The sequence below is a fragment of the Pinus tabuliformis genome, chromosome X, assembly GCF_031772625.1.
Source record: "Pinus tabuliformis cultivar Carrire ecotype Pingquan chromosome X, CPIR1, whole genome shotgun sequence".
In the NCBI taxonomy this organism is placed as follows: domain Eukaryota; kingdom Viridiplantae; phylum Streptophyta; class Pinopsida; order Pinales; family Pinaceae; genus Pinus; species Pinus tabuliformis.
This window is the reverse complement of record NC_142308.1, coordinates 794,088,864-794,111,653: the sequence shown is the minus strand read 5'-3', so window position 1 is coordinate 794,111,653 and position 22,790 is coordinate 794,088,864. Positions and strand designations below refer to the sequence as shown.

General features: G+C 40.6%; 2 protein-coding genes across 3 annotated transcripts in view; both read left to right on the top strand.

Annotated features, from left to right (window-relative positions):
• Positions 1-22,790, top strand: part of LOC149142210 (uncharacterized) — a 402,089-nt gene that overhangs the window by 349,547 nt on the left and 29,752 nt on the right. For both annotated transcript variants that reach the window (XM_089452873.1, XM_089452872.1), the window contains exon 12: positions 6,619-6,762. In XM_089452873.1, coding sequence (XP_089308999.1) covers positions 6,619-6,762 — 144 coding nt within the window. The remainder of the gene's footprint in view (positions 1-6,618; positions 6,763-22,790) is intronic.
• On the top strand, positions 15,755-16,600 carry LOC149142211 (uncharacterized). The gene is made up of 2 exons (XM_089448522.1): positions 15,755-16,251; positions 16,410-16,600. The coding sequence occupies exons 1-2, from the start codon at positions 15,786-15,788 to the stop codon at positions 16,598-16,600; spliced, it is 657 nt and encodes a 218-aa protein (XP_089304648.1). The 5' UTR covers positions 15,755-15,785.

The window sequence follows — 22,790 nt, the reverse complement described above, 5'->3', positions numbered from 1 at the left end:
AATGTTGACAAACTTTCTTACATTACACGGTACACCTACACATCTCCTCTATATTGGGCTATAGAGTGCCTCTCGTCGCAAGTAATTGGAAATATTTTGGACACCTTACATTGTTCATTATTTGAATTTAGCACTTAAATCTATTGCTTCAAATGTGACATTTTGTAATATTCCTAATGGAAATATTCAATGATAAACTACGTGGGCCCAGACTGGCCCAACGTCTGTCCTTCTAGATGTTGTGCTACCTCCACTAGTGGCTCTCTGCCTCTTTGTCTAGTATTCTCGAACTATCCCTGCCCCTCTACTGCAAAATGATCACTCAGTTCGAATTCTCAGCGTCATAGCCCCAAAAATCGAACTCCAGATCAATTCGTTCTGTGTGTGTGTTTCTAAATGAACCCCAAACCTCCTTATACTTTTCTCGTTGAGACTTAAACGGTCGAGATTAAGTTTCTAATCAACAGCTAAGATTAAAATTTGACTTGATCCGCCTTCTAGATCATTCTCATCCATATTTTGATTAATACCAATTAATACTTTAATTTTCCTAAGTTTAGACTTAGGAACCTCGTTAAAAATATTAATTATTTTAATAAAATACAATCCGATGGAATTTCACCAAATGGTTTCTGGGTTCTTTGGGACTCATGTGCCTTAACCTCTCCACCAATTTTCATGGCTAGAGCACATCCGACGCTACCAAAAACTAACAGTCCCTCTTAGCGAGGAATGTGCTTTAGCAACAATGTCCAATTGCATGTTGCTCTGTTTCTGAAGCATCTCCTTTCCGCTTTGCTGCCACCAACATTGTTTTGTTGTTGCTACTATACTGCTTCCCATGACATTGAAACTACCACTGCTGCATCTATACTACAACTCCCTTTGCATCTACTGCTAACACTACCACTGCTAGCTCTGCACTGCATCATTTTCCAATTGTTGTTGCTCAACAATGGAAAAACATCCAAAATTTCTAAACTAACTGTGTTCAACATAATACCATGAATGTTGGAATCTAACTGCTACTAGTCTCTGACCCTTTGAATCTTTTGCGCTGTTGCTGACCTCTGCACTGTTGCGAACCTTGCTCTACGTTGATCAGTGCCTGGTCTCAGGCTACTGCATTGGTCTCTCCAAACAATCCACTGCATCATTTGACACTAAGTCCATCTCACTACTGCTGAATCTCGGGTTCCCGGAGCAAGGAATTGATCCACGAGGTGGACTCCTCAAGGATCCTGCCTACATGTAGTCCTCTCGACTACAACTCAATATCGCCCCATTTCCCTCCTGGAGATGTGTGGCCCCATTTCGTCAATTTTTGTTGGAGCAGCCTTAGGATCATCTTTCTCATGCTTATCCTTTTGCTTCAAAGGACATTGGGATGCAAAGTGGCCCATCTCGCCACATCTGAAACATTTCACCTTCGAAATGTCCTTCTTCTACTTCTGCTTCTGCTATCCCTTTGATGCTAGAGTTGTGTTCTCCTCCTCCTCCTTGGTCTTCGTGCCACTCCCACTACTGCCATTGAGGTTGACCTTAAGTAGATCCCTCCTTAATTCCTCCTGTTGAAGGGTTGCTCACATCTCCTCCCATGAAGGTAGTCTTTCCCTACCCAATATACTTTGGACGAAGACTTTCCATTCATTCGAGACTCCATTCAGGGCCGTCCTTACCATCGCGGTAGATTGAGGAGTAGACCCCACTGCAGCAAGCTGGTCTCTAGTGTCCTGAAGACGTTGAAGATAGGAGTTAACCTCTTCTCCCTTGTGCATCAATGTCCGCTGGAACTTTTGTTCTAGGTACATCTTCCGCTGTTCAGAAGAACCTTCATACAGTGAAGACAAAGCTTCCCACTTCTTCTTCTGATCATTGTCAGCGGGAACAACCACAACACTCTTGACATAGACTTTGAGATCGTATCCCTCCAAACCAACTAAGATTTTGGTCTTCCATATGACATAGTTGAAAGCTCCTTCCAACCTATTCTGATCTTTGAGCCCATGTGATGCCATCTCACCCAAACTGTTGAACTGACTCCTCTAGTCACTGTTCAGCACTAGTCTGCTGCTCGACAAGTGAAAAATTTGAACTTTTGGCGAGAAAAGTTCTCTGAGGAGAAAATTCCCCTTCTATGTGTCTTCGCTCTTTTTCGACGGATTTCTTCCCCGACAGAAATTGCGCCCTTCAAGCAATGCGCTAAGGCTCTGCGTCACTCCCTCTGCTTCTGCAAACTCACGAACTAGAAATCATACCTCTCTATTGACTCTCTCAGAGAGAGATTTCCTTGGAATCTCTGCTTTCCCAGCAAGGACTATGCAATCGCTTCAAGGTAATTCGAATTGCTGCCAAATGCATCTATTGGCCTCTCTGCCCAGCCCTGAATCTGCTCTTCCTGTTTCAAAATCAATGCTCCGATTCCATGTGAAAATTCCTATCCGCAAGGAACCTTGACTGCAGCAAATTACTTCTCCTTCTTGATTTTAATATACATTATCAAGTTATTTTCTGAATACTGAAGTAAATTACTTCCGCAACCTACACTACTTTAAATTTGATTACATGAAACAAGAAACTGAACAAAGAACAAGATACATAAGACAGTTATTTTTGGACAAAATAGTGCCCGGAGAAACCCAATGCAGGAAAACCGGTGCAACAACACTGAGGGTTTTCTATTATTAAGCAGTAGTTCTGAATACAATGTTGGATGTCCTCCCGACAATCCACTGACAGAAAAAATATAATGGTGGAAAATTGAGTTTTATCTCACTTCACTCGACAAATTCTGACTGATCTGGCAACAAAATTGGCTAACCCTAACTATCTCTATGCTAACCCTGCGTCAGCCCTGCGTTGTCTCTTCCTCCTTCTGCGTCAACCTTCCCGGTTGTTCTGGCAGTTCCCCGACAGTTTCTGACTTTCTGCGTGACGACAGCTTCACTTCTGCGCTGACACTTTTGGCTCTGCGTCAAGGTTGCGTGGGCCTAGACTGGCCCAACGTCAGTCCTTCTAGATGTTGCGCTACCTCCACTAGTGGCTCTCCGCCTCTATGTCCAGTATTCTCGAACTATCCCTGCCCCTTTGCTGCAGAATGATCACTCAGTTCGAATTCTCGGCGTCTTAGCCACAGAAATCGAACTCCAAATCAATTCGTTTTGTGTATGTGTTTTTCTAAATGAACCCCAAGCCTCCTTCTTATACTTTTCTCGTTGACACTTCAATGACTGAGATTAAGTCTCTAATCAACGGCTAAGATTAAAACTTGACTTGATTCACCTTGTAGATCATTCTCACCCATATTTTGATTAATACCCATTAATACTTTAATTTTCCTAATTTTAGACATAGGAACCTCATTAAAAATATTAATTATTTTAATAATATATAATCTAGGTGGAATTTCACCAAACGGTTTTTGGGTTCTTGAGAACTCATGTGCCTTAGCCTCTCCATCAATTTTCATGGCTAGAGCACATCCGATGCTACCAAAAACTAACAAGTTGCAGTATCAAGTTGTTAGAAGAACATATATTCTATGTTGACCTCGTATACCTTGAATGGATTTGTCTTGCTCAAAGGAGGATTTCTTGAAATGCTAGATTAGGGTTTCTGCAACTGCTACAAGGCCGAAGTTGCAAGGTCAGTGTTGTAGTTGGAAGATGGTTGAAGCAGGATCAAGCCTTGTTGATCTTATCTACTTGAAAGGGTTTCTTGAAGGGCTGACTTGTTACTTGGAGGAGGACTTGGTCTAGAGTTTGGGTCTTTGTTGTCTCATTTGAAGCAAATTCTATAAGAAGAGGAATTTTTCTGGGTTTTCTTCTTGGAGGGGTTTTTCCCTGGCTTGGAGCCTAATATCTGTGTCCATTGTATTTACTGTTTTGATCTTGATATCTGTTTGATGAAAAAATCGAATAAAGAAACACAAGAAGATAAATAAGATTCACAAGCAAGTATTAAGGGTAAAGGAAAATCTGAATTAATAGTTGCCACATTGTGATTTTCCAATAGTGGAGCCCCTTAAGCTAGAGCTCGACACATCTCAATAAATAAAGGTGGTCATGCAACATTAATGAGATGAAGTTGAGATAGAAAAAATCCCAACAATAAGATCATTCTCATCTCGCCCCTCTCGCTGAAGTATCTTGTCCATTGGACTGGCTTCCCTCTTTTTGGTTGATTGAGATGCACTCCCAATCCGAAATGGATAATTGCTAGATGATTTCCTCAAGAATTGAAGAGGATCGTCATTCCTGGTTTTCCTAGACACTGCCGACGCTATCCCCAAGTTAACATTGGCCTCTCTTTCTAGTTTTTTCATTTGTATGCACTCACTATTGGACATGCTCCAAGTCCACAAGATGTGCCCTACAAATGACCCATAACTTGGAAGTAGGTGTTCTTAAACTGATTATGGCAAAAATTACAGGTCCAATAACATTCCCTCCTCACTTTAGTTTGGCCCCAGGCCCTTTCTCTAGCATTTTATCCATATTCTTATTTTCCTTAACCAACAATATGGTTCTACTATTTTCTGAATTTGGAGGTATGTACCATAGTGGAGCCCCTTGAGCTAGAGCTCGACACATCTTAAAAAACAAAGGTGGTCGTGCAACATTAATGACATGAAGCTGTGATAGAAAAAAAGCCCAATGGTAAGATCTATCTCATCTCGCCTCTCTCGCTGAAGTATCTTGTCCATTGGACTGGCTTCTCTATTTTTTGTTGCTTGAGATGTACTCCCAGTCCCAAATGGATAATTGCTAGATGATTTCCTCAAGAATTGAAGAGGATCATCATTCTTGGTTTTCCTAGACACTATCAGCACTATCTCCAAGTCAAGATTGGTCTCTCTTTCTAGTTCTTTTCATTTGGATACACTCACTGTTGGACATGCTCCAAGTCCAGAAGGTGTGCCCTACAAATGGCCCTTAACTTGGAAGTAAGTGATGCCCCAAGTCCAGAAGGTGTGCCCTACAAATGGCCCTTAACATGGAAGTAAGTGATGCTCCAAGTCCAGAAGGTGTGCCCTACAAATGGCCCTTAACTTGGAAGTGTTCTTAAACTGTTTATGGAAAAAATTACAGGTCCAATAACATTCCCTCCTCACTTTAGTTTGGCCCCAGACCCTTGCTTTCTTGTAGCATTGTTCCAAAATGGATGCTTTTGCTCTTGAGCTGCTGTTTTGCTAAAACAGTGTTTTTTTCAGCATTTGAAGCTGCTATTGTGGCCCCACTTCCAGCAAATGGAGCACTAGCACGCCCTGAAGAAAATGGAGGGGTGACAACATCAGTGGGGGCATTCCTCTCTTTCTTTTGAACTATTCCAGCTGCCCTTGATGATTGAGCCATGATTTCTGTGAAATGAGGAAGACAGTGGACTGCTGTAGGAAAAAAACCTGAAAACTGGTTGACAAATCCACTTGCTGAACACTTGGAATCTCTTCTGGCACTGCACAATAACCCTCAGTTGCATTCCAAATCGTTTCACACCTCCAAGTTGCTGAGTGAAATGACCAAAACTGAAAGCAAAAGTGTGATTTTGTGGGCCATGGGTCACTTTCATGGGAGACATGTGTCTGATTTTTGAGACATTTTGAGGGCACATGTCCTATTTGAAGGACACGTGGAAAACACGTATTGGACACATGCCCTCACATATTATTGTCCGAGATATGGGATACAGGACATGGCCCTTGTTTGGATGTGTCTTGTTACTTGGGTAATGGGAGATTAACTAAAATTGAGCTTGGATGAATTTTTGGTGGTAAAGGTGGAAGACAAATAACATTTCTTCTCTGAGGCTTGTCTAAGAGCATTTCAAATCAATTCGAAATAGGATATGTTATTCTTGATGCTTTACATTGCAATATGAGATCTAGATTAAGAAATATAGGAATACATTGACTTCCAAATCTACCATCCCTGAAATGTGGAAGGGCTTATCTACCACTGCTGCTTTAATTCCTACCAAGCAAGGAAACAACTTGGAACATGCATTCAATACTGAATTTTGAAAGTTCACTCTTTTATCTTTTAAGTTTTCATAGTGATCCAACATATGATAAAGATGATCAATAGATGTTTTCATAAGTATACAACATATGATAAAGATGATCAATAGAAATGCTATGCTACTTTTCTTTGGGTGAGTAGCCCCTTTTTCATATCACCTATGAGATCTTATATTATTTATATTTTGCATTGTTACCTGACCTTTTTATTCTCCAAAATTTAAATCATCTCGTTTATCTTGTAAATGAAGTTTCTTTAACCAACGTTTTCAAGAAGGTTGTGTTCACCTTCAGTTTCAGTGTGAAAATATACAATCTGGCTTTAAAGATGCAAACTCTAAGAAACATCTGTTTACATAATTCACCGCTGAGGATGCATTCTGAATATTTACCACTGATACATTGACATCTGGTGCAAATATACAGGAAAATTGCCGGAATCTGTTGCAACGTGTATATTTTTTAAAACTTGTACACAAACAGCAAACATGTAGTATCACTATTCAAAATTATGGGGCTTGTTCTGGATTTCATTAGAGTCGTTAATGCATTTAATGAGTGCAGAATTGATGACTTAATCGATGGATGTTATTCTTCTGCAGGTTGATGTATATGAATACAGGCGTCTCACAATGGTACTGGAATGGATGGGAATTAATGCCTTGATTATATATGTTCTGGTTGCCTGCAACCTATTTGTTGTTGCAATACAAGGATTCTATTGGGGATTTCCTGAAAACAATATTGTACGTTTCTCTTAACCCTTTGTATTGGCTCCTCCAGACTAAAATTCAAAAGTAAAATCCATATTTGAATTTTTAAATTGTATCCAAGGAAAAAAACAATGTAATAAATACCATAAATAATAATATAATAAATACTAGTGTTGAAAATATCGGTATCGGCAAAATATCGCCGAGGGTCCAGAAAATTCCTTATCGGCAATATCGGCGAAAATTTCGGCAAGCATAAAAAATAATTTTTTCAAATTTTTAAATATAGCCGATATTTTGTCGATATTTTCAAAATATCGTGATATTTTTCCGATATTTGCCAATATGTTCCTCAGTGATATATCGTTTTGCCGAAAATATTGCGATATTTTCGAATATCGCCGATATTATCAACAGTGATAAATACTAATAATATTAAGTAGATGAAGGAAAGGTCAAATGACACACCTCTTACCCCCATGACTAGTCATTGCATATAAGTACACTGTCACGAGACTCATTGTAATCATCTTATCAATTATCTATTATTCAATATAAACTTTTTCTATATTTGCAGAAGTGTACTTCTGTAAATCAGTGATAAACAGGGTCTGTTTATTACATTGGTATCAGAGCCAAAGTCTTGGCCTAGCTTTTGGATTAATTCCTTCATGTGCTGTTTGGTACAAATCTGCATGCAGAAACTCTTCACAGATTCGTACTTACTGTCTGCAAAGTCAATACTTTTATCTCAGCTGTACTTTGTCATTTGTAATCCACACACTGCTACTACCATACAGTTCCATCCACCACCTGCAAATTGTTGTATGATCAATTTTTTGTCATGTTGAGATTGTAGCTTGGAAGGTGATTCTGCATGGATCAGGTGGCATGACATGCGGAGAGTCACCTTAATTATCTCCTACAACTGTTAATTAATGAATTTCCTAAGTCAAGACTTTAGACGGCAATTCAATTTGACTGTTGGGTACCTTTCTGTAAAAGAGAAAATAAGTCAATGACAGATTAAGTCATAGTTGTTGATCTCAATGAGTCAAGATCTAATCTCAACCGTTGAGATTAGAAATTTCGCTTGAGATTAAGGTTTAATCTTTTTAATAGGAGGTTCGAGCCAAAGGAGATGTACATTCAATTTGGCATATGTTGGGGATTCAGTGGAGTGTAGTCTTTGGCAGCAAGAGTGAGAAAAGGCTAGATCTAGCTAGCTAGAGTGAGATCAGTAGAGAGGCCGAATTTTCTCTTTGGCTGAGAAACCGAGTTTCTCTGTATGAAGAATTTTTCTGCTAGGCTGCGCGTGTGGGTCATACAAGAGTTGAGTGAGAGAGGGATGGGATATTTTGTTGTGTATTTTCCAGAGCAAATTCTTGTGTCATTGTAAGAAAATATTTCTCCTGAAGCTGAATAAGAAATCCAACGATTGCTGGTTTTCTTCATATTGGGGTTTCCGTGGTATATTTGTGTTATTCTCTATTGCATGTGATTGGTTTCGAGTATTTTTTTTCTTTTGTTGTTTATTTGGTTAAAAACCCGGAATATTTATTGTTACAAATTAGATTAGAAAGCTTTCTTTATTTCAGATCTATGATTATTTGTTAAGACAATAAATTTGTAATTGGGTTTAAAGAAATTAACGTGGTACCTGTTACCCAGCAAAAGTGGGGAACCCTGGGAGAACTTTTCTCCTATCATCTTTTTCCAGCCAACAGCCAGCAGCACCTGACAACCTATAGGGTTCCAAATTGACCAAATTAGGAAAATTTTTAATTCTAACAATACAAACAGTGAAATTTAGGGGCAGGATTTACCAATTAAATTCATTATACATACCTAGCTTTCGCTTTTGATGTCGATCCTAGGCTGTCGTCACTCTAAATTCGCTCCTGTTACCAAATGACCAAGTCCTCCCTACCACACTGGGTACAATCCTTGGTACCCAGCTCAAATCTCAAGTTTTGATTCAAATCTCCAGTTCTGATTCAGGTCTCTGTTCTCCTTCCTGTTCACCTTCTACTCTTTCTTACCTCCAAAAACCCCCTCCCTGGTGTCTCTGCGTACTCGGGATAAGTACCCTTCCTAGATGGTCACCAGACTCACCACCCTCTTCTGCTGCCCTCATAAGATTTTATTTGACAGTTATTAGCTTTACGTGTAACCAGGAGGTGAGGGTATGCATGTATATATTTTGATATTTTTGTCATGTTTAAACTTAATAATTTTAACTTTTATAAAATTTAACTATAATATAAAAAAATGAATAGTTATACATATATATCAAATGTTTTTATATTAATTTAGTAATTTTAACTTATATATATATATATATCAACAATAATTAACTTATAACTTTAATGCTATAGTGATCAATATTTAGTATTTACATTAGAATGGTTGGACTTGTAAATTGTATTTAACAACCTTATAAGTACGAAGTATTTAATATGTATATTTTGAGTGTCAAATTTTAGGTAATAACTCCCTTCTCAATAATTTAGGGCCCCTTTTTCATTCATTTAAACATTTTTCCTAATTATTTAATAAGTATACTAGTGCAAGGCATGCGATGTATGCATATGTAGTTATCATATGCATGCTAATACCCTTTTGCTTATAGATTCAACTGGGTCATTACACAACCACCTTGTAGCCGATGTGATGTGACACTTTATCTTTGCCACCTGCATCAGTTGTACGTTGCCATGCCCATTTGTGAAGAGCACATGTTAGAAGGTGGATAATCTGACCCAAAAGGTATGTTTTTCATTATGCAATCGGGTGCTTATGCTTGTTTTTCATTTGGACATTTTGGGCATGGATTATTGGGTGACTTGTTAGAAGAAAAGGCTTTGACCATGGTTTTGTTTTCTCACCTTAAAAAGAGGGTTAATCTTCAATTCTAGTCCTGTTGGATCTCCCCTATTGGCTTATGGCTTTAGGAAGGGCACTACTTGGGAAACTTCAGTTTTGGCAGTGTTGTCTTGTTTCCCCATTCCATATTTTTCACTCCCCTCCACACATTATGAGCCCTATTTCAGCTCTTTCTTCTCTGAGTCCACATGACCACTGAGTCCACAGGGCACTGGCACACCCCCTCCCCTTATCCACATATCTGGGTTGGGCCTAGAAACATTGCCCTGGAGGTTGAAGCAACTAAAATATGTTGAAAAATAATGTAGCTAAGGTTGGCATTTTTCATTGCAAACAAGAAGAAATTAATTTTTGGTCATCTACAAGTCGGCTCAGCTTGACCTTCAAGTTTGCTGCAAGAAGACTTTCATGTCAGCCTTGTTGTCGCCTGAATCCACACCTGGGATTATCGTGGAGAAAATATTTAACTCCACTTGGTGTGGCCTTGGGGGAAAGTCTCGAGTTGAGTTGTTGTCACTCAAATCTCAATTCCTCTGTCTAGGATAACTACTAGCGCAGCTAAGTGTTGAAATTTCTAAGTCCGACACATTAGAAATCCCTACTGCATTATCTGGTTTATTATCTCCTACTTGTTCTTTCCATTAACAAGTTATTTATAAATATAAATACCGAAATAAACCGAAATGCAATGTTAACACATACAGATCAACAACTGAAATAACTGAGACAATCATACAAGGGACACCATTATTTTTGGACAAACGTCCCCTGAAAAACTCAATGCGGGAAAACTGGGGCAGCAGATATGGGGGTCTTATTATTATGCAGTTTCTGAATACAACTAGGGTGCCAAAAATGGCTCACCCTTCAAAGAATTTCCTTGGAAGAAGTATCTCTCCTCGGAGACATATTCCGGCTAATCAACCACTGGATGATCAATCCCAGAGCAACTACGACAACTCCTTAGCTGGACAACGAACGCTGCTCCAAGCTTATCCACTGCTCTACGTCACTCTCCAGGGACTGCGTCACCCTCTCAGCTCTAGTCTGCCCCAAGAAAATTTCCAACGCTGCCTCTTGGCCCTGTGCCAGCTCTGCTAGCCTCTGCGTAGCTATTGCTGCCTCTGCGTCAGCCCTCAAGCCCTTTGTGTAGCTACTGTTGCCTTTGCGTCAGCCATCTTTCCCTCTGCGTCATGCACGTTGGCCTCCTCAGCCTCTGCATTAGTCCCAGCTGCCTCTGCGGCAACCTTCCCAAGCTCTACGTTGTCTCTCTGGCACTATCTCTGCCTCTCTGCTATGTATTCTCGGTCTTTTGACGAACTGCCCTTCACTACAATAGATCACTAGTTCGATTCTCTCAGCAAACTCCACTCTAGAAAATCGAACTGATTGATCAATTTGGTGTGTCTCCAACTGATCCTCAAGCCTCCTCTTATACTTGTTGAGTTAGCCGAGATTAAGTCCCTAATCAACGACTAAGATTAGATTTGGCTTGATCCTCGTCTCTTGGAACCTTCTAACCCAAAATTATATTAATACACACTAATATTTTAATTTTCCTAAGTTTATACTTAGGACCCCATTAAAAATATTAATTATTTTAATATCTCTCCATCCGAGTGGAATTTCCTCAAACAATTTCTGGGTTTTGGAGATCTTATGTGCCTTAGCCTCTCCACCATTTTTCATGGCTAGAGCACATCTGATGCTACCACAAATCAACACTTCGTCTTAGCAAGGAATGTGCTCTAGTAATGCTCCATCACTGAAACATCACACTGATCCTCCGCACCCCTGTGTTGATGTTGGGCCTGCTGCTCTACATCCACTGCACTGCTGCTTCCTGTATTGTTGCCCATGACACTGCCACTGCCACTGCCACTGCTACATCTTTACTGCAACTCCCTCTCAATATGCTGCCCATGTTGCCCTTAGCACTGCCATTGCTAACTATTGCACTGCAACTCAGTTACCGAGAAGTAGGTAACTGAATTGTTAAAATTGGCAACTAGGGCCAAACTCCATGTGGGTCATCTTATTTATGGTAGTTGATATTTTTCTTGGATCCCTCTCATCGAGAGGTGTATGATTGATCTAAAGATCATCTGATTCCGATAAGTATTCATGGAGTTATGAATTTATTTGCGTTATAAGACAATTCGTCAAGGTCGGCCAGCAACCAAATAAAACCCACATGTGCTCAACGTTTTAGTATAAATAGAGGTGGCCTTCGAGTCATTTCAACACCCTTGGGATTTCTTCCTCTCTCTACTTGTCCTTGGGTTTTAGTAGGAGGATAGATCCTAGGGAATAATGTTGCCCTGATCCAGAGGGCAGAAAGCGGAACTTCTGGAAAAGCCGGAAAATTTGAAACTACCAGAAAAGCCGGAAATGTTGGAAAAGTCGGAATTGCCAGAAAATCCAGAAAAGCCGGAATTGCCGGAAAAGCCGGAACTGTCGGAAAAGCCGAAATTGCCGGAACTGCCGGAAAAGCCGAAAAAGCTGGAAATGTTGGAAAAACCGGAACTGCCGGAAAAGCCGAAAAAGCTGGAAATGTTGGAAAAACCGGAACTGCCAGAAAAGTTGGAAAAGTCGGAACTGCCATAACTACCGAAACTGTCGAAAAAGCTGGAACTGCCGAAAAATTCGGAGCTGTCGAAAAAGCCGGAACTGCCGGGAATTGTCGAAACTGTTGGGAACAGCCGGAACTGCCAGAACCAGTGTATATAATATTGCCAAAATATCGGCGATTTTCATAAATATCGCGATATTTTCGGCGAGACGAAATATCGCCGAGAAAATATCGCGATATTTTTTGCTCCCGAAAGTATCGTGATAATTTCGAGATATCGGTGATATTTCGGCAAAATATTGTGCGACGATTCAAAAAATCGCCCAGCGACTGTCAAAAAATTCCACGTGGGTTATAAAAGTCCGATTTTGGTTTTTTCCAATCATTTTCATTTCTGATTGCCGGAGAAGGAAGGGGAGAGCTATGTGCTTGCAGCCAAGGAGGGTTTGAGCGTTGCGTAGCTATTATCGCCACCAACAACAAAGATTTCGTTGATCTAAGCTTGAAGAACAGTGAGACAATTTCATTCCATTAACAGGTATGTTCAAATAAACCCCTATGTTAATGAATTTTTTGTTAGTTTTAGGATTGCTCTTGCTTGCCTATTTCCCTACAATCATTTTGCTTGATTTTTTTCCATTTGAAAAGATTTTCATGCCCATGAGCAAATGCAAGGGTTTTAAGTTTTTAAATTTTCTCCATATTTGGAGAGCAAACTTCATTTTTTTTTAACTTTCAAATACACCCTCTTATTGTCATTTATGGTTTTTCATTGAATTCACATTGCAAAATTGCAAATAATGTAGCAAAAAAACTGTTTTGTAAATTGATGTGGTTATTACTTATTAAGTTATTAATTCCATTTTTTTTTTGGTGCCCTAGGTTTGAGTTAGCCCACTAAAAAATTCAAATATGCCAAAAGCCTTGGACTTATTTTGGGAGTATGGGAACCCTGATGGTGGGACAAATCGGGCATATTTTACATGCAAATTTTGTGGGACTAGGATGACAGGTGGGGTTACACAACTGAAATACCATCTGGCTAGACTCAGTGAACATGATGTTGGGATTTGTACAATTTACTCTTGAGGCAATTGATGAAAAAGATAGAAAGAAGGAAGAGACAGAAAGAAGCAACGCTGAACGTGCAGGTAGATCTTTCAAGATATCTTCTCCTGATTTTGATGTTGAGGGTAGTGGGAGGGGCTCGACAGCTGGCACATCATCACCTGCTACTGCTAGTGCGAGGTCATCATTTTTTGTTCCATGAATAGGACATGGAGCACAAACTTGGCATAAAATCGTTTGTTAAAAAAAAGGAGAAGCAAGAAGCAAATAGAGTCATGGAGAGGTGTATTTTCTGGAGCGACTTACCTCTCAGCATCATCAAAACCAATCCATTTTGGCAACCAATGTGTGATGCTATTGATGTTGTGAGCCCAGGGTACAAACGTGCTACATATGAGGAGTTGCGGGGCCCAATTCTTCAAGAAGAAAAGCAGGACATCAACTCTAGATTGGCAGAGTTGAAAAAGACATGGGAAGTTACTGGATGCATAATGATGTCTGATGGTTGGACAGATAGGAAGGCTAGGACCCTTCTAAATTTCTTGGTACATTGTCCTAAAGGTACCGTGTTTATTAAATCGTTGGATGCATCAGAACATATCAAAGATGCAACAACGATATGTGAGTTGTTAGATGGGTTCATTCGGGAGATTGGTGTGCAGAATGTGGTGCAAGTCATAACAGACAATGTAGCTAATTATGTGTCTGCCGACAAGATGCTTATGGAGAGGCATCCCACATTGTTCTGGACTCCGTGTTGCTTGAGGATATGGGGAAACTCTCCTTCATCAAGGAGGCGGTTGATATGGCTAGGAGCATCCCCAAGTTTATTTATAACCATGCTTTTGTTCTTAGCCTCATGAGGAGGTTCACTAGAAACAAGGAGTTGCGGCATCCTGCGATCACACGTTTTACCACAAACTTTATTACTCTTCAGTCTTTGCTTCGATGTTAGTTCGAGTTGAAGCAAATGTTTGTGTCTGATGACTGGCGTAATTGTAGATACCAGTGAAGATAGTATCGGCGAAATATCGCCGAATAGCATAAATATCGCGATATTTTCAGCGAGCCGAAATATCGCCAAGAAAATATCGCGATATTTTTGGCTCTCGAAAATATCACGATATTTCCGAGATATCAGTGATATATCGGCAAAATATTGCGAGATGATATAAAATATTGCCGGGCGTGTTTTCCGCATCTAGAAAAAAAGGAAAAATTGGTTTTTCTTTCTTCATTTTTGTTTATGAGTGTTGGAGAAGGAAGGGGAAGAGTTTTGTGGTGGTTGTCAAGGAGGGTTTGAGGATCAAACAACGATTATCACCACCAACTAAGATTTTTTTGTGGATCAAAGATTGAAGAATAGTGAGACAAACTCCATTTCTTCCATTAACAGGTATGTTCTTAAAAACCCCTATGTTAATGATTTTTTCATAGATTTAGGGTTATGCTTGCTTGCCTCTTTGCCTACCAACATTTTGTTTCTTTGTTTCTTTCCATTTGCTATGATTTTCGTGCCCATGAACCAATGCAAGGGTTTTCTCCATATTTGGACAACAAGCTTCATTATTTTTTTCAACTTTCTTATGCACCCTCTTATTGCCATTTTTCGCTTACATTGCAAAATGCAAATAATGTAGTAATTTTCTTTGAATGAGGTGGTTATTACTTATTACTTTTTCATTTTGTGTTGGGGGGTTTAATGCCAATTTTTTGTTTTTTTTGTGCCCTAGGTTTGAATTAGTTCACTACTAATGTCAAATATGCCAAAAGCCTTGGACCCATTCTGGGAGTATGGGGAGGCTGTTGGTGGGGCAAATTAGGCATATATATCATGCAACTTGTGTGGGACCAAGATTTCAGGAGGGGTTACACGATTGAAATACCATCTGGCTAGACTCTCTGCATATGATGCAAATGTAATGCCTTGTATGGTTTCTAGTGCAGAGGTTATACAAAGAGCTCGTGAAGCAATTGCTGAACAAGACATAAAGAAAGCTGCTAGGGAGAGGCTAATGGTCTCAGATAGATAGCTGCTAGTTTTATTTGTTTTCAACTTTTGCTACCTATAAGTTTATAACTCATGATGATGAAATACTTCTAAAGTTTTATATATGCGATGTTATTTTTTTCGAGTCCTTGATTGGACAATTATCACTATCAGGGATTAGCAAGATATGTGATGTTATTTTGTTTGAGTCCTTGATTGGACAATTATCAGGGATCAGCAGGATTTGGTATTGCCTTTGAAGTTTGATGTATCATTTCTATTTGACATCATATATATTAGTGCCTTATTCATATTTATGTGCCAATGTGTTTAGTTCATGTTGTTATTGCTTTATATGTTTAGAAATCTGAAAAAAAATATGAATATATTATGCATTTTTATGCTTGCCGATATTTGTCCATATTTTCGCTGATATTGCCGATAAGATATTTTTTGGACCCTTGCTGATATTTTGTCGATACCGATATTTTCAACACTGGTAGATACAACAGGAGACAGGACGGGAAAGCCATTGCAAAAATGGTGTACTTTGAGACATCTTGGCGTGGAGTAGAAGAAGCATGCTCAGTTAATGAACCTATAGTAAAGGTTCTCAGATTGGTAGATGGGGAGAAGCCTGCAATGGCTTATTTGTATGAGGGCATGGATAGGGCCAAGGAGGCCATTCGTTCTTATTATGTAGACAAGGGTTCTGTTGGCCTTGATAGGCAGATGATGTTATGGGATGTGATTGATAGTCGGTGGACAGGGATGCTTCATCGACCCATTCATGCAGCAACACTCTTCCTCAACCCCACATTTTCATACAAATGCGGCTTTGATTTTGATGGCGAGGTGATGGAAGGGCTCCATTCCTATATTCAGAGGATGGTACCTGATCTTGAGCTTTGTAGCAAAATCAATCGCGAAATACAGTATTATCGGGATTGTGTTGGCCTATTTGGCTTTGATGATGCTATTAGGGAAAGGACCCTCTTCATGCCACGTAAGTGACAAGTCATCACTCATTAGAAATTAGAATTTTCAATTTAGAATTTCCTTACTTATAATTCTATTTTTTTTAAATTCAATTATGTAACTTTTATTTGAAAGTTTAATTATGTTTTAAGTTTTTGAATTTTTTATTTCATTATTTTGTTGTAGATATTTGGTGGCGAAGCTATGGTGCAAGGGCACCAAATTTGCAGAAATTGGCCATACGAATCTTGAGTCAAACATGTAGCTCTTCAAGGTGTGAGCGCAATTGGAGTGTATTTGAGAAAATACACGCAAAAAAGCGCAACAGGTATAACTTTGAGCTCCAGCGTTCAGTTGAGCAATTACACTTATTGTAATTTTTAATTTTTAATTTATGACCGTCAAGTGTCAAGATTCAAGAGTCGAGACTCATTAGTTCTTTTGACACTCTTACAAGTTGGAGTTTGCACGCCTCAATGATTTAGTGTATGTGCATTACAACATCCGACTTCGAGTGAGGCAAATAGAATCACCAATGGATCCAGATGCCATTAACTTAGACAATATTGATGTATTGTCTCAATGGAGGGTGGAGTCTAAGGAGCCCATCTTGGAGGAGTCTCCTTCATGGTTAGAGCCAGTGGTAGATGATACATTAGAACAGGGGCAGCAAGAGGAGGAGGACTCGAAGGAGCAGCAACACTCGGAAGAGAAGGAGGAGGAAGAGGAAGAGGAGGAGGGCACTGTGGGAGCATCAACATCAACACCATCTGCTATAGATATAGGAGAGCACAGCCCCATACCTAGCACTCATTATTTGACATTAGGTGCAGAGGTAGGGTCAGGGCCTTTTACTACTAGGGGAAGGCTTGGCAAACAGCCCATCATGTTTTCCCGTAAAAGGGGGAGAGGGCAGTGATTTCAGATAGATAACTGCTAGTTTTATTTGTTATGCTACATATAACTCATGATGATGAGATACTTTTATATATGGGATGTTATTTTGTATTGGTTCTCCACATTTGAGTCCTTGAATGGACAATTATCAGGGATCAGCAGGATTTGGTATCGCCTTTGATATGTCATTTCTATTTGACATCATATATATCAGTGCTTTCTTTATATTTATGTGCCAATGTGTTTATTTCATGTTGTTATTGCTTTATATGTTTAGAAATCTGAAAAAAAATGAATATATTATGCATTTTTTATGCTTGCTAATATTTTCCAATATTTTGCCGATATTTTCGTCGATATTGCTGATAAGATATTTTCTGGACCCTCGCCGATATTTTGCCGATACCGATATTTTCAACAGCGGCCAGAACTGCGGAAACGACCGGAGCATCTGTCTTCGAAGGAGAGCAGCATGCAAGGGACAACTAACTAACATTGGGACAGTTGTATGGTACTTAGTAGCAAATACACCAAGCATGCAATGTTACAGCTAGCATTCAAGGGACAAATAGCATGCAACAATAAGCATGCTAAGGACAACAAGCATGCTAGGGACAACAAGCAAGCAAGGGACAATAGGCAAGCAAGGTGCAGCCAACACATAGGCCAGGATGGCAACATGGTGCATCAATGGCACATAATGCAGTACAGTGATGGGTATAGTCATGATTAATGAAGCGTGATAAGAAGCAGCATAGTGATGATGGGTGAAACATGGTGCAGCGCGGTGAGGTGTAGCATGATGACGAAATGCAGCACAATGATAGGTGAAGGAGTCACCTTGGAGAATTAGTTGAAGTAGCATGTCTTCAACTGATCTCATGTATCATCTTCTTAGAGATGATCTATGCTCTTATCTAGATAAGTCAAAGTGTTGACCTCTGTTGTAAACGTACTATCTTTCTCTCTCTCTACTGAACTATTGAAGAACATATAAGAAGAATTGATCAAGGGTTTCCCCACATTGGGGATTGTCCCTGGCTAGCGCCACATCTTGTGTCCTCTTGTCTTGGCTTGTCTTCTACAATTTAGGTTTATTTTCTATCTGCAGTTTACTTTAATGCTGATGTGATTGCTAATCTGGAAAAGGTATGGAGCTAACTGTGAAAATTGAAATAAATTGCTCTAAGCATAGAACATACCTAAAATTAACATGGTATTAGAGTTGAGGTGAAGACAATGCCCAAGCAAGAGTGAAAGAGAAATCACCGAAGACAGTTGGGAAAGGACAAAAGGATTAGTGGATCCCTCATCCCTATTAAAATTCACCAAGGGTGAAGTCGAAGCAGAGAATATTATCAGAATGGTGCAGTGGAATATGGCCTACCTAAAGATCACTTCATTGGAAAACCGGATCTCAAGGTGGAAGGAAAGGTAGATAACTAGTTCGGCCATTATGCGAAGGAGTGCCCGAATTGAAGGGACACATCACTTGATGATGATATGTAATATTCCTAATTAGCCATGGCTAATTGGAATATTCGATTTTGCTCAATTTTGCCTTCTATAGTTATTTAAAATAAAAAGGTGAGGAAAAGGGGGACATAACTCACCTTTAGAATAAAGTCACTCCCTAGTAGCACAACGTTGTGACTTAAGGGGGAGCCAAGGGCGCCAAAGGACAACGCAGAGATGGGGCCCACGCAAACACTTGGAGGGGCTGCGCATATGGAAAGGAACACGTGGCAAGAGAGGGACTACGTTGGAGGAGGTGGGCCTTGAGATTGAGAGAGGCCAACGCTATAAAGGAGGGAGGAGCCTCCTCATTTTGTCATTCAGTTATGTGTATTTGAGCTAGTCACTTCGACTTGGAGCACGCTCGCTGTTTAGCCTGTCTGCAACACTTTTAGTGCATTAAGTGTCTCCGTTCGGAGATCTCACCCTTAGCCCCAGGGGACTTCGAGTGCCTACTTGGGCAAGGTAGTTTCCAGCAGTCTTTTGCAGTAGGATTGATCTTTGGCATTGTGGAGGAGCTGAGCATTTGAGGACTGCGCAGTCTTGAGAGAGAGGGACACAGTTCTTTTGGTGGGAGTTCCGGATTGGGGGTTTTGTGGAGGATTAGAGCTGGGAGATTGAGCAAGGGATCAACTCTTGCATATTGGAGGATTTTGGCAGAGTTTCGGGCTGAGTTTTAGTGGATTCTATTCAGTGGCAACGTAGAGCCTTGAGGGACAACGTAGATCCCCAAGGGGGTGATTTTCGGGGGTCAGCTATTTCAGAAAGGCTTTCTGGGTTTTTCTGGGTTTCTTGAGTAGAGTCTGATTCCAGAGTTTCAGCATTTTCTGAGGAGGGGAATAGCCCCAAATCCTCATTTGATTTCCAGCAATAGCAGCATGGCAGTTCTCTAGCAGCTTGGATGCAGTTCAGAGAGAGAGGCCATTCCTTCTCTAGCAGCTTGGATGCAGTTCAGAGAGAGAGGCCATTCCTTTACTATTCTGAGTGTATTTCTTCACTTGCCTTGTGCAAGTCGAGGTGCCATCTTTCTGATCACCTCCTGTACTCATTCCATTACTCAGTATAATAAAATGGCTTAGCATTTCTCTCTGCATTTCTTGAGTATCTGCTTATATTTCATCTTCACATTATTATATGTTGCACTACTGTTATTTTTATCACTTTGAGTTTCTCGGTCACTATATCATTTGGACGTGTTTGGTTGGAGTTTTCTTGGGTTTGAGGGATATCTCGGAAACGCGATACCACAGTGGTATCAGAACATAGATCTGACTCAGTCTGTGGAGCTAGCAATCTATGACACCGGGGGAAAAGCCCTACATCTGTTACAGAGGTAAGAGATACAGAGACACTGGGCATAGGTTGGAGAACACCTACGGAGAGGGAGACTGTGTTCCGGTGGTGGACGCAAAATAGGAAGAGCCTGTGGTGGACGTAGGACAAGAGGAGCCTGTGGTGGACGCAGAGCAGGAGGATCCAATGGCAAATGAGGACGGGAAGGGATTTGCGGACATGCTCCTCAAATCAGTGCAGGATCTGTCGAGGCAGATCGAGGTGATGGGGCAGATATTCACAGCAGTGGAGGCTAGACAGCGTGAGAACCCACAGATTTTCCAGGTTGGTGAGGGATCGGGTACATCCCACCATTTCCCAGAGCAGGGTGCCACTCAGCGTGACACTACTCAGCAGATGGCCTCACATGCCCCTACATGCTCTACCATGCCCACTTTCCTAGGAGCAGACACGGGGGCTAGAGCCTAGCAGTTGGCAGAGCCCAGTCATATGGGCGATTATTTTGCAGAGTACCAGGCATATGGGCAGGAGTTCAAGGATGCTCTCTCATTCAGAGACTTTGTTAAGCTCCAGCGGGATAGTAGACCCCGCAACCATCACAGAGGACATTGCCATTATCACGATGGAGACACCCACCGCAGAGCTAGTAGATTCCACTTGCCTACGTTTGATGGTTCATTAAACAGTTCGGCAAGGTCTTGGGTGGAGAAGCTGGACATCTATTTCCAGCTCAACCAGATGTCCGAGGCAGAAGCCATCAAGGTGGCAGCATTACATTTGGATGGTGAGGCCCAGGATTGGTGGTTCCATGTGATGGTTACACTCGGACATTCCACAATGACTACATGTGCCGAGTTCACCAGGAGATTGATGGAGAGGTTTGACGGGAGGGATCCGGAACAACACTTTGTTGAGCTGAAATACCAATCTTAAAGCCAAATGGTTAGTAAGAGAGATCCCACGACATTAGAATCCAAGGTAATATCCAAAAGGGATCTAGGGGACAAGGGCACAGACCTGGCCCATCCTTTTCGCCAAATCCCCCCATTAATCCATGTCCAAAAGTGTTCATGATAAACAAACTACAATACTCAATTACCAAATGCCAAGGCATACCTTTAGGTTCGGCAGGCCCACCTTCAAACATACGATCATGGCAGATGGACGAGGTACCACATCGCTGGGTCAAGTGGCGGAGAAATGGCACGATGAGCTAGTTGGTGGCTGCAAGTGGCTACTGGCTGCCTGTTGAGGACCATCTTGGAGAAAAATTCTGTCCTAGGGATATATCCCACAAAATGGTGGGTAACATCTGACTCCAACTAGGATGTGATCTCTCGAAGAAGTGGGCGAAGCTACATGAACAAGAGGTCACGAGAACTCCAACAACCTCTTAGTTACCATAGACCTATCACCTGCACATATGATTGATCAAAAACATGAGGCAACAAGCTTTCGCAGCGTCTCATGATCGCATATGCTATATGTTAGGCCATAAAATCAGCAGAAAATTAAATATGCAAATATGCATATATCTACCATGAGAAATATCATGACGTTAATTCTAATGTGAAAATGAGCATGCAATGCATCTGACCATAACATGTATATGACGAAGCTATTATTAGGTGTAATCATAAAGCCAGTGCAACCAACATATCATCAAGTCAATATAAATATCCCTGCCTATATGATTACTCACTTAGCAATTCCTAAAGCGAATGCAAACCCAAACACATGGAGGATGTTGTAGATGGGAGGTGGGAAAATATGATGCCCACATATGGATGATTATGTGAGAATAGGTAAGAAAAGGATGTAATCTAGTCCATGAGATCTTCTCTTGCAACCAAAACATAGAGATGTCAACAACCAAGCTCATAAACTTTCGATGGATGGCGACCTCCAGCGTATCACTTCCCCCATTGTCCTTATTATTTACGTCATGGCATATGGCCTTCATCGGGTTATGATTAGCAGGAAAGGGAGGTCGACAAGATAGAGAAACACAAGTAGGTTGCACATGATGATTACACTGGAGCGCGGAGACTATGCAGTGGTCAAAACCCTGAGGGTGCGTCCAAGGAGGAAAAGTATCATCAATGAAGGGCTTTTCCATAACACTCTACTCAAGAGGGGAAAGGGCTCACAGTTACTTGAGATCATATGACCAGGGGTGAGGGTATCACTTGATGAAGACCCAAGATGATGACCAATAGGAAAAAAGGAGAAAGAATTATTGTATTCAACGGTTTTTTCTTTCCCAAAATAATAATCTAAAGGCCCAAGTGATTTGAACATAGAATCATAATCAGGAGAAGTAGGAGCCTTATCAATTTCTTTAGTATCAAAGATTGGGTGTCTCATAAAAGGAAAATTGATCACTTCCAACCACCCCTTTTCATGGAAAGGAAAATGAAGATTCTCCTTCCCAAGGGTATTAATGGGTATGTCATCATAAATAATGCCTGAGGGGAAGGGAAGACCAATCTCATCCTCACCCTCCTTGTCGGTGTCGTAAATGGGAGCACAATCAAATTGAGGACCAACAATTTCCCATTTCTCCTTTTCAATGTGGAATTAATTTTCAATGTCATCTTCCAAGGGGCTAATGGGATTATCTTTCTTGGGGTTTGCAAAATAGGATTCATCGGGAGTAATATCCTTGAGAATGGTAAGCTTGGTCTCAACTTCACTTTCTATAAACTCACCCTTCCCAGCACATGTGTACTCAAAATCATCATTTTCATCATGTGGACCCAAGGAGGACTCGTCTTCTTGCTCATCACCTAGATTCTTAATGTCTTGATGATGGTCGATGAAGGCTTCCTCTTAGATGCTTAATGTAGGGTGTACTTGAAA

What these genes read in the sequence shown, in the direction of transcription:
- LOC149142211 (XM_089448522.1), top strand. Translation starts at nt 15,786, where the DNA reads ATGGTGTACTTTGAGACATCTTGGCGTGGAGTAGAAGAAGCATGCTCA. An exon ending in AAGGACCCTCTTCATGCCAC is followed by an intron (nt 16,252 to 16,409) that starts GTAAGTGACAAG and finishes ATTTTGTTGTAG; the next exon opens with ATATTTGGTGGCGAAGCTAT.